At 47.3% G+C, this 12,357-nt stretch overlaps 1 protein-coding gene across 1 annotated transcript; it reads right to left on the minus strand.

Moving 5' to 3' along the window:
- Positions 1-4,654: 4,654 nt before the first annotated feature.
- LOC122368077 lies at positions 4,655-8,149 on the minus strand. The gene is made up of 5 exons (XM_043341708.1): positions 7,927-8,149; positions 7,623-7,801; positions 6,876-7,132; positions 6,034-6,192; positions 4,655-5,489 (listed from the first exon to the last, which is right to left on the minus strand). Exons 1-4 carry the CDS (start codon positions 8,132-8,134, stop codon positions 6,039-6,041), a joined length of 798 nt encoding a protein of 265 aa, XP_043197643.1. The 5' UTR covers positions 8,135-8,149; the 3' UTR covers positions 4,655-5,489; positions 6,034-6,038.
- Positions 8,150-12,357: the final 4,208 nt, after the last annotated feature.

Consider the following 12,357-nt stretch of genomic DNA (forward strand, 5'->3'; position numbering starts at 1 on the left):
GGATTATTTGGGTTTCTTGATATAAAAATCGAATAATATTATGAAACATTGTGTGGAAACTGCAAATACTGATATAATCAATTGCTTAGTTTGGGAATTGATACACATTTTGTAGAGGTTTGTCTGGCAAATCGTGTAACAAACTTCAAGCCTATCATGATCTGAAGCTGTTGTAACAAATCAAAATTGCTTTGATGTTCCATAGTACCTTGTTGGAAAGACTGGAGCATGGTTCAAGATGATGTGTAAAAATTCAAGATTTGTGCAAAAGCTTACGACTGAAGAGTGAAAACAGTTCTATATGATGGCTCAATCAAATGTGGAAATGGACGACAAAAGTAGAGTTTCAACATTCGAGCATGTGAGAATAACTTCAGAACTTCATAGTTCTTGTAGCATTGCATTCTTCTTTTGTACAGTTCTAGGTTTTGCTAGGGTATTTCAATTTCAATGTGTCAGTTGAGATATATGTGGATTGCGGACAAAATTTAGAATCATTGCATGGTAGATATGTACTTGTTCAGTAAAAAGGTATGTGATGAATGCGACGATAAAGTTTTTTATGATTAAATATATGTTCATTGTTGTACCTACAAAAATGCAAGCTTACTAGCACCTAGTTATTGAATCAAATCGAAAGTATTTGCTATTAATGTAAATATGTACCTGCAAAGTATGTCAATAAATTTGTGTGATGTTGACCAGAGAGCTGTATCATCTGGGCATTTATGTTGCTTCTTACATTTGGTGTTAAGCATAGTAATTATGGATGAACTTTGTGCCAATATCTTCAATTCACAGTGTATGTAGCATGTCTACAGCCCTCACTGATCCTGCTATAGCTATAGGCATTTGACTCCAGCAAGACCAAGGGCATGAACTTCACAGTTGCGCAACCCTTTTCTTGTACCACCAGTCACTTTTTTTCCTTAAGGTGCACATGGCAGTGTACACAATAATGCACAGAGGGCCTACACAAAAACAGCATGATTAGTGTGCACTATGATGCACAGCATTGTACCCTGATCATTTGAATATTCTGGTCACTCAAGTCAGGAGACCATTTTTGAATGTCACATTTATTATACATCACTTGTCAAACAAGAGCATGATGACACACATTTTGACAAGCAATCATGGTAATATTCCAATCAATTGGACACCTCCCTAGGCATCATTTTCCAGGAAGGTACTTCTGCAGGTGTTGTGGTAGGTTAGGTTGAATTGGGTTAAGTTAGGTGAAGTAAGGCGGTTAGGATCAGGTCAGACTGTAAGACCTGGTCAGGTTGATTTTAATCTTTCATTCTAATTTGACATAGATACCTATTACCTATGTTTTTGCTCCAGACTGTACTTCATTAGGTAATGAGTTCATTTTGTTTTGTTTTTTATCTGTCTTGTTTTGTGTTTTTGTCCCTTATGTTTTGCCCCATAGGCAAGGGTGGAGCTTTTCCAGGGAAGGTGGTGCTGGTTGGGCAAAAAGCTGTCAAACCTGCAATGCTCGGTTGTTAAGTTAGATTATGTGCAACACTGAATCAATTCTTTTAATTACAGAACTAATATTTTGAATTACACAGACATTTCAAAGCTCCTCAATGCGAACAACATAGTGGTTTGCTAAGCAACGAAGTTCTACAAATAAGCAAAAGTTGGAGGGGCAGAACGCTATTTTTTCTCTGACAGCTTCGTAACTTGTTACGAAGGCACTAAAACTACTTCAGTACAGGGTGTAACGAAATTATCCGGACATCTATTTTTTGCCATATCTGTTTGCACAGTTTCCTCATACTTTCTGATGTTAGAAGTGGGAATATTGGATGAATACGTGCCTCTGCTATCGGTTTTCAACTCAGCAGTGACCTGACCTTGTCATGTGACTGTTGCTCTGAGTAGGAGTCGATTCACAGACGGGTTCACATGGTAGTTGTCGTCCAAGGCAGTTGCGAGAAAGGGATACAATCTCTCCTTTCGTGGTAAAATTGCATGGCGGCATCCACGGCGTCATGAGCCAGAAGCTGGTCTGCCAGCAGCTAGACATCAGCAGCAGCCAATTGCACATCTGCCTGAGGTGTAATAAGCTGGGACTTCGGTGGCAGACTCAGCCCGGTCGCGACCACAAAAGCCGCCCTTTGTCAAGTGGTGAGGAGAGTTGTCAGGATAGCGGCAAGGAAACGGCACCAATCAATCTGCAAATTGACTCGAATTCTTACCAAGTCAGATAATAAGAGATCCCATATCATGGTTTACCGCTACCCGCCCTTTAACTTGGTTCTAGTGCCCTTCAAACTGAAAAAGACAACGAAACTGACGGGAAAACAACCAGTTCACATCCTTTCGCCTCACGCCGGATCGCGTCCACTGGATGAAGAATGATAAGGGTGAGGTGGTCTGGTTGGATGGGTAGCCGTTCGAGCTGTTTTATCCTTTGAACCGTCAAATCGGCCATGTATGGGCGGCCAGCCGCTCGAACTTGCTGGCCTTCGCCGCCGTCAAACATCCGGACAATATCCAGAACTGGAGCATGTTCAGTTGCCTAGCGATCCTCCAATAGGACATAGTGTCACATAATACCACCATCAACGTCAAGTATTACCCCGGAGAAACATACTGGCTAATGAATAGTCGGAGGCGCTCAACCAGACGGTATAGGAGGGCTCGGTTTCTGAACGCGCACTGATGCCTGATTCAAGCCACGCTATCTTCATGCGGGGCGGCGCGCTACTTAAAAGTCCCTAAAAGAACGGGAAGTGATGCCGATAGAACCTTCAATCATTCTGGGCTAACGCTTATGACTTGGAAAAAGTCGCGATCCCAATTCAATTGAAAACCTGTGGGCTCTTGTTCAGCAGGTGACTGAAGAGACGCCCGCCACAAGCACCGCCCAACCGCAGGCACAGGTTTAGACGGCGTTGGTCCGCGTCAAAGCCAGTTTGCTGGAGAATCCATTGGCTGAAATGCTCCAAAACATTCGCCACTGTGTTTTTATGAAAGGTGGCTACATGCTCAGTCAAAATAAAAAGTACCAGAATGTGTTGCTTTTTAATAACAGCGGGAAGAAAGATGTCCGGATAATTTCGTTACACCCCTGTAATGTTCAAATGGTTGCTAAATTCGAAATCAGCTAAACAAAAACTAGCCTAGAAACATGTTAAACTCGAAAAAGTGAACCGGGGTCATCAAAGGTCATTGAGCTGACCTGACTTTCATGTGACACCCACCCTAATGCATGGGACGAGCATCATATCACATGTTTCAACGCTTGAAACCACTTAAAGACTGCAAACGCGCGGCTAATGCGAGCAGACATATCGCCGAATCGCGATTCGGGCCAAACATGGTCTCGAGAAACAGGTCACAGGTCAAAGGTCATTTGGGTCAGGGTCATGAAATTTTCAGGGTAGGAGTAAAATTGATAAAATCGGGGGTATTGAAAGTTTCGTCGCGATCGGACGGTTTTTACGCGAGTTACTCACGAAAAACCGATGGGGTCCGCTCAACGCCTCCCCCTATACGGGCGAGGGAAAAGCGCAACCAAAAAGGCAAAAATACGCACATGCGATAACCTATACTGCGAAAAAAAGGTGCATCATTTTTTAACGTCGCCGACAAATTGTAATTACCCCAAGCTCAGGCAGCTGTATGGTAGAAAATGCCCCAACTGAAATACACTACGGCGCAAATAAAATACCCTACGGCGGAGCTCGGTTGCAATTTGTAAATACGCCATCAGCACGCGTATTTTGAATTCACCATAGGGCTCAGCCACTCCTAGCGGAAAATTCTGGGGAATTCTCCCCCTGGCGACAAATGTGGGGAAATGAGCATAAATGTGTAAGTCCCTAGAAACTAATTCGTCCCAAGAAGTCCCCCACTACATTAGTGATGCAAGTTTGACTGGGGTATATTAGAGATGCAAATTACATGAAAAGATGTTATATTTTATGTTAAGATTGAGAAACCGTGCTTATAGTGGAAGGTATGTTAATGATGCAAACATATTAGCGAACTGGGAGTGGTCACTGGTCACCTGCTAATTTTGCGTCATTCCGCTAACGCTAGTTGAGCCAGTTATTGCTTGAAGCGTCATAACTTCGGTATAACTATACATCATTATTTGTTGGCTATTAACTGAGATCTGATTTCTTTATCTTTTAAAGAAGACTTAATATAAGAGAGATGGTAGCATCGTCTTGGTGTCATATCTGATCAAAGCGGCCATCCTCCAATGTCCCAACTTACCCCGCGGCGGGGGGTCAGTTGGGCCAGGGCCTAAGGCAAGTTGGTACACTAGGAAAAACAGTTTATCTAAACACATTTTTATTCATGTTTCACATGAACAATCATCGCTAATCCATGCGGGCATTAACGACAAAACACAAACGTTTGCAGTACTCCTGCGGCAAACAAAAAGGCACACACAACGACACTAGAAGAGAATATTTTCACAGCAAGAAAATCACTTTTGGTACCTGAAACACATTTGTAGCGATTATTAACAGCACTTACCTCAGCACGCGCCGACACCACGTTGACAAACAGACGGCGTTACTGTGCATGTACAAAATAAGTTTGAACGCCAACTGTCGAGAAGTATTGGAAATATCCCTTCCGTCCCAACTTACCCCCCCCCCCCTGGCACCAACTTACCCCGGTCTCCCCCACTTCACCTCTACCACTCAGCGCCCCAGGGGGCGGTTCTGGTCAACACAGGTGGCCAGGCTGTGGGGCGCCGCCGACCGCCTGGCGGAGGCTGCCACGTAGCCGTGCTCCCCGGTGCGCGCGGAGCGGCACGGCCGTCCAGCGGGCCAGCGAGCGCGACCCCGCACGTTGGTGCTGGTGCGACGGGCAGTGCTGGTCGGCTGGACCGGAATCTGGGTGGCGTTCCGCCGGCAGCCCTGCGCACCTCCAAACTGGTGCAGAGCGGACTGGCGGCCAGCAGTGGGCAGCTGGCCCCACCTCTGCTGGAAGGCAGCGGCAGCCCTCTCCCAGGTGTCGTCCTGGACGACTGCCTCGCACATGAAGGCTGCCCACTCCTGGATGAACGCCACGGTTTGGCGCGTCCGGTCATCTGAGCGTCGCTGCTCAGCTCCACTGACAGCCGCCGCCGCAGCGGCGGGGTCCTCGAAGTCCATTGCGTCGTCGTCGTACTCCTCGGGACTCGGCGACGGCTGGGGCTGCGCGACTCCCGGGGCGCTGGCGGGCGTGGGGCCAGGAGGTGACGAGGTGGACGGCTCGGCGACCAGAGGGTCGAACCAGTTGCCTGGCAGCTGCTGGCTGGTCCCCATGGCGATGTCCATCAAGGCCCTCCGCGTCTCCTTTGTCGCCGTCGCCTCCGGCACAGCGCCAGTCTGCTGCCGCACGGCTCGGAGGTGTTTGCAGCCGCCAGTCCGCCGGTTCATCCTGCAGGTGCAGGCGCCGACGTTCAGGTCCACCAGGTAGGTGATGCCGACCGACGTCAGCGACTTCACCTGATAGGTGAACTCCGTCACCTGTGGGAGGGGCAACACATAAAATCCTGTAAAATTCGTATGTACAGTCTGTCTTAAAAGTACCGCGCAAAGTGACGGTGGATCCATCAAGCCTTACTGAAGAAAGGCCTGCTTTACTTTGAAAGTCACCGAACCAATTGACCTGGGGAATGGACGAGAATATCAATTGTTTTGATGACTCAAATTGAGCAGGCCCTTCCTCGGTCAGGCTTGATGGATCCACCGTTGCTTTTTCGCGGACTTTTAAGACAGACTGTACAACATAAACTGACGGACGGTTACTTGTACGAAAATCCGAACCTGTTCATTCGCCCCAGTACTGTCAGCTTGGCCTTTTAAAACAGACCCCCAAAGGGAAAAAAGAAGAAACAAGAAAAGATTAGCGAACATATTAGCGAACTGGGAGCCGAGCCGGCGCACCCCTTAGGGGTGCGCCGATTGCATTGGTCACTTTGCACAGCCATGTGGCAGTACTAGTGGGACCAGCATTGGAAAACGAGCTGTCTTATGTGACCTTAATCAGTTCTCGTGTCATGCAAAATACCTGCGTCACAGTGCCCGTTTCTTGGCTGGTGCCGCCGCGGACCGGCGCAGTGCCGCCCGCTGCCGGCCGTTGGTCACGTCGCACGCCCTCCTGGCGTAGTGCTTGCTGAGCTGGACCGTGACGGAATCAAACAGCTGCAGCAGGTTGAACGCCCGAGTCCTGGAAAAACAGCGCGTGTCAAGCGAATATTTCAACAATTTCTTTGCAGCTATAATTAACGGTAGACTGCCATCGTATGGACACAATAAGGCTTTCAGAAGAGCAACCAAAAGCACAACTAACAATTTCACAACCTACCCGAAATGCGAAAGTTTGTTTTTCTTCCACATGTAGGGTTAACAGAAATGTAAAACCGTGATATTCACAAGTTAATCCGTGTTAATCCATGAAAGTCACAAGTCGTCTTTGACGAAGGGATGTATGGTCCAATTCCGTTTCGGGGGCTTCAGGCTCTGAACTTTGGCAGACACTGGGGAGAATTGCACAGTCCTAGGGATTTTGATGGTGTTTTCGAGAACATTTTACCGGCTCACTCTCAGCCCTCCGACCTATATTGAAAGGAAAAACTACTCCCCTGCTTTGGCTTTTTTCCAATTATTTGTCTTTATTAATTGGAATTTGTCTGTAACTGCAACTTTGACATTTCTTCAACATTTGCCACTTTTGGGCAACCTTACAACTTGAAATATTTTAAAATAGTAATGAATCTATCGCAATACCTCCGGTCACCGAAACAGTTTTACAATCAACTTTAGTTAAAAGACAGGTTTGTCTATGAACGCCAGGTTAACTGTTTTATTTATTGAACCGCAATTAGGTGAACCATATGAATAAAGACTGACCTGTAGAGGACAGAGTCTTTGAGGACTCTGAAGGCGGACTCCACGATGTTGTTCGTGTTGTGTCCCCGGGTGGGGACATCCGTGCGGAGACACAGCGCCCACTCTTGACGGCGGGCAGCGAAACCCTGCAGGTACTGGTCCAGCAGTGGGTAGCGCTCGCCCCACTCGGTAGCCACCAGCTCCATCGTCGTCGCTATCTCCGCCTCATTGTTGGCGTACACGAGCTGTTTGGCTAGTGCCATGATAGCCTGCCTGTGCTGGAAGAAAATGCACAATTTAACTTGTATCCGAGTGTGGGAGGCGGGAGGGGTGCAGGGTGAAGGGTGAAGGTAAATGTAAATATACGGGGTGTTTGAGATGAAATTAATCAAACTCATTTACGTTCTTTTACAGCTTTTAGACCAGTATCACTGCATGTCTATTCCTGACTGCCAGCCTATGCCTGTCTATGCCTGACTGCCTGCCTATGCCTGCCTCTGCCTAGCTGTCTGCCTGCCTCTCTCTCTCTCTCTCTCTCTCTCTCTCTCTCTCTCTCTCTCTCTCTCTCTCTCTCTCTCTCTCTCTCTCTCTCTCTCTCTCTCTCTCTCTCTCTCTCTCTCTCTCCCTCCCTCTCTCTATGTCTCTATCTCTTTCTCTGCCTCCCTCTCTCCCTCTCTCTCTCTCTCTCTCGCTCTCTCTCTGTGTTTCTCAAAAAGGGGTAATTAGACAAAAATGAACGGAAATTCATTCCCAGTAGAAACTACTCACTTGCTTGTCGATGCCATGTTTGCCGTTGTGAAGCCATCGCCAGACGGCCTGCAGGACGTGAAACGTGCACAGCAGGAGCCGCGCCTCAGGCCACACCGCCGACAGCGCGTTCCGCTCGGCCTGACAGTCGTCCGTCATGAAGCACAGAGGGCCGCGCCTTCCACGCCCGCCAAAGGCGCCTGTCAAAGAAGCATTCTCGGTCAAACACGATATTGGATTTTATACACCAATGCACAACTGACTGGACAATTCAGAGTTTAGCCGCCAGATATGGGAATTCATGGCAAATGTAGGTATATCGTACCGTCTGGTAAAATCCCGACGAGCAGCCGGAAGGCTTTGTCCACCACGGCCTCGGTCTCCGAGGTGGAGACGATGACACCGAGAGGCAGACCACCGGCCGGGCTCCAGCACATCAGCAGGAAGACGCGCTGGCCGTGCCGGTCCATCCCTCCTGAGGCGTCGACGAAGACCACCTCTCCCGCGTCGGGGAGCGTGTGGACGCGCTCCATCAGCGCGTCACCGCCGCGATCACCGTCTCGCCGTCCTCGACTGAGACCGCCGTGCGGACGTCCTTCATGTGGCGGATGAGGTCCATGGTCTCCTCCTGGGTCGAGGCTGGGTAACGCTCCCGACAGTGCTTGTAGTACAGGCTGAAAACACATTGCATTGTCAATTGACTTCCAGCTGCAAGTGGTGGTCAGTTTCATTTTGTGATAAAATACCGATTGCATAACAGTGTACTTATGGTTAAGCTTCAGCTGTCCCACTTGTTCCTGATTCGTCCTAATCAAAATATAGCTTACCCCTCAGCGCATTGAATTACACAAATCCAAGGTGAAAATAATGTTAACCTGCGCTGGGCCGGAAGGGGGGCGTCTAGACGCCATTCCCCTTCAGGTTTTTCACGAATAGCAGGAAAACGGAAATGACCCTGACACATAGGCGTACGTAATATGATTATCGATAGCTTTTACTAAACCAGAATGCATTTATCGCAGCGTAAAATGTTGCGAGTTTTTAGCACAACACAATTCATAGATAACAGTAGAACTGGATGTGACACGAAAACAGGCAGATTGCAATAGGGGACCCAAAAATTGTCAATGGCCAGATCAGTCTCGGATCGAAACCACATATCCCAGACATGCGGCCTTCTTTTCTGAGTAGCCCTATCATCTCTGCTCCGTGTAACGATCAATTGCATCTCATATATGAGAATCATGTGTAACTTTATAGGGAAAGTCTAATTATTTCAGATACTGTCCCTACAGACTTGCTAACTTGTGGCAGTGTGGCTTTGCATCAAGCTGTTAAAAACTTACTAGTAGACGGCCATCCTATCTGGGACAATGGCTCGGTCTGCGGCCACCGACGGGTAGGCGCTCCCATGCTCCTCCTGAAGCTGTAGTTTCAGGGTCTCCAGCGCCGTGGAGGGCGAGTGGTGGTGCTGGAACAGCTCCATCAGCCGGGCCTTCGTCAGCTCAGAGACGCGTCGATGTCTCAGAGCGGCAGCGTTGTCCACGGCGTGGTTGTGGGGCTTCTTGTTACATGTCACCCGTAGCTCGTAAGCCGCGCATGGGTCTGTAGACCTATTCCTGGAAAGGGAGGATTCGTCAACAAATATAAAAAACACGAGACGATGGTGTTATTCAGAAGAAATTCCGCTCCTTCCACGCACTTTTATAAGGTACCAGCAGAGGCGGATCCAGCTCAGAGGTTTGGGGGGGGGGGGGGCAAACCATAAAAATTTATCGATTCTTTCCATGCATCGTCCATAGGCGTAATGTTGAAATCATGCCGTTTGGGGGGGGGGGGCAAATGCCCATTTTGCCCCCCCCCTGGATCCGCCACTGGGTACCAGCAAGAAACCTTTTGAGGCAAGGAACGAGCGAGGTGAAATGTTTCGGATTATCACCGTTTTTAGTTTTCTGAGCCAAGATTGGCACAACTAAGAAAGATAGCGACTTGAAATCTTTTCGGCAGCGAACTCCTTCATCAAATATGTAGTTTTTTTTTTCAATTGCGGTTGATCGTTTGATCAACTAAGGCGTTTGTAAAAAGCAGGGCTGCGGAGTCGGAGTCGGAGTCGGTCGGAGTCAACAGTTTTGGTCGGAGTCGGAGTCGATCTTTTTTCTTGGCCAGAGTCGATAAGATTTTACCGACTCCGGCCATGTAGTCCGAAAATCGCCTTCCATCAAGTGAAATTGTTGTCTGGTGAAAGCAAAATGGCAATTATCCCGATGATCCAAAGTGGTCAGACAACAAAATCGACCTACGATTTTGATCAGCCTTTTCTTTTCTCCCGAAGTTCACGTCTCTGCACTGGTTCGGTGAACCAAAGGGCCAAATAAATGCTTTCCAGAACTAATAGGTCGGAGTCGGAGTCAGAGTCGATTTTGTGAGGCCGGAGTCGGAGTCGGAGTTGGCTAAAGTTGGGTCGACTCCGCAGCCCTGGTAAAAGGTGCCAATGACAAAAGACGGTGAGAAACTTGCCGTTTTGGAATGTTGGCGACAGTCACTTTCAGGCGCAGGGGGCACCCGGTGTCCTTGGCGGATTGGTTTTTCCTCGGACGACTCGGCTTTTCTGGGACGTCGTGGTGACAACGAAGCCTGGCCTGAAAAAAATTGACAACCTTAACAAAAGTGATGAAATCAATTGCCACTCATTAGTCCGTCATTTAAATGAGGATGAAAGTTTCTCGATTTAAAAACGTTACCTTTTTAACTGACCCTGAACATGGTGTTTCATTAACCCGCACCTTCCTGCGATATAAAAGAGTAAAAGTTACTGGGTGCAGTGGCGCACCCAGGGAGGAGTCAGGGGGACAAAGGGGTCAGCTGACCCTCCCGAAATCTAGCGGGCCCGCTGGTAGGTGCCCGTCCAGTCCTCCGAGACACCCGGTATGACGGCTGGATGACTGGTCCTCAGTACCTACGCGGCATCAAGCTGGGGATTCATGCAGCGAGCCCAGGCCGCCGGGCCCTCTGTCAGTAGACCCCGACAGGCTTTCATACGGCGGGTCTTTGCTGAACCCTCAGGAGGCTCTGCACCAGCAGAATTTTCCATTGGCGGGCCCAGGTCGATTGCTCGGGCAAAAGTACCCCCCTGCCGAGCTTTACACGGCGAGCCCAAACTGGTATTTCATAAACTAAAGCTCTCACCCAGTACACCACCCTTTGGCCATTCGACATGGAGTCGTACGTCGTCAGGGTGATGTTGGCGGCCTCTTGGTACAGCTGAATCCACTGCAGGGCCGATTCCTTTGACGCCGGACATCGGTAGGCCACAGTGGTGCCCTCCATCAACTCCTGAAACGAAATAATGCAAGGTCTCACTGGGGTATTCTTGTCTGGGACCAATGCACGATCGTATTACCGTAATAGTCAGCTATAATGCAGATGACAAATACTTAGTGACAAGACGCGTTATATTCAAATACAGATCACCGCACACACCACTCATACCAATAATATTGTCATTCACAATTGATACAACTTTGTTACCGAAGCCTGTGGGGAAAGTTGATAGTTCCATTTTAAAAATGCAAGTTTTCATTTATGAAATGATTGCAACATGGCTCAAACCAATTACATATAATATGTGTTACTGCAAATTGAAATTGCCATCATCAGCAATTGCTATTGCTATAAGCAAATTGCTATATTTGATGCTCACCGGTTCCAGGTCTGGAATCATATCAAGCTTCTCGCACAAGATGTACTTGGCATCAGCCTTCCAGATTACTTGGAAGTGATCCTGTTGGAAGAAGGAATGTTCCATAAAGTTGGTGGCGGACTTGTACCTATTCAATATTTAATATCAATATAGTAACAAGGGTTACACGACTCATAATCTTCACTTACAGCATTTTTTAAAAATTATGTAAAGATTATAATTCTGCTGGTGATACCTATAGCCATGTGGGTAAATGTCAAGTTTAAGTCCTAAGCAGATTTCATGGATAATTTTTTCATATTCTTACATTATTTGGCCGGTACACATGGAGGTCCCCGCTTCAAAATTAGTTGATTTTGAATTTAGTGTTTCTGACCATTATTTGACATCCTGAATCCAAAAATGATACTTATATGTCTCGTAACTAAAAGAAAAACATAATCAAACCTGAACTAACCTTACCTTTTCACCTATAACCTACCAATCTACTACCTACAAACCTACAATGCAACCTAAAACTTACAACCTAACGTAACCTAAAACATAATTTTTTTGCTGTTATAGATTTGTATCAACAGCGTCACAGTTATAGTTAGGACCTAAACTTGACATATACCTGTATTTCTTGCGCCCTAACCCACAACAACAGCAACAACAACTGTATTTCTTGCAAAGAACATGCACCTAAAATGGAAATACTTATTAATCACCAACCTTTTCCAGCATCTTGAAGCATATATAGGCCTCCGCAATAAACGAGCAAACATGAGACACGAAAAAGGCGCTTTGGATTAAAAGGCGCGCCAGTGGCATCGGAAGAGCTGCCAGATCGGCTGAAATCTCTAGCGCGATTTCGCTTTTTTCCAAGGTGCCTAGAATTCCTCTAGGAATGGCTGAGCCCTATGGTGAATTCAAAATACGCCATCAGCACTAAGAGTAGTACGCATTCCATAGTAGAACTGACGACTAAATAAAAAGCAACTACTTGTTATAATAACCAACAAAAATATGACGATGAAATTGGTAGAAATAGCGAACGTGTTTTACTTTCTGACA

Source organism: Amphibalanus amphitrite, unplaced genomic scaffold, assembly GCF_019059575.1.
Source record: "Amphibalanus amphitrite isolate SeventyFive unplaced genomic scaffold, NRLGWU_Aamphi_draft 000920F_arrow, whole genome shotgun sequence".
NCBI classification, from domain to species: Eukaryota; Metazoa; Arthropoda; class Thecostraca; order Balanomorpha; family Balanidae; genus Amphibalanus; species Amphibalanus amphitrite.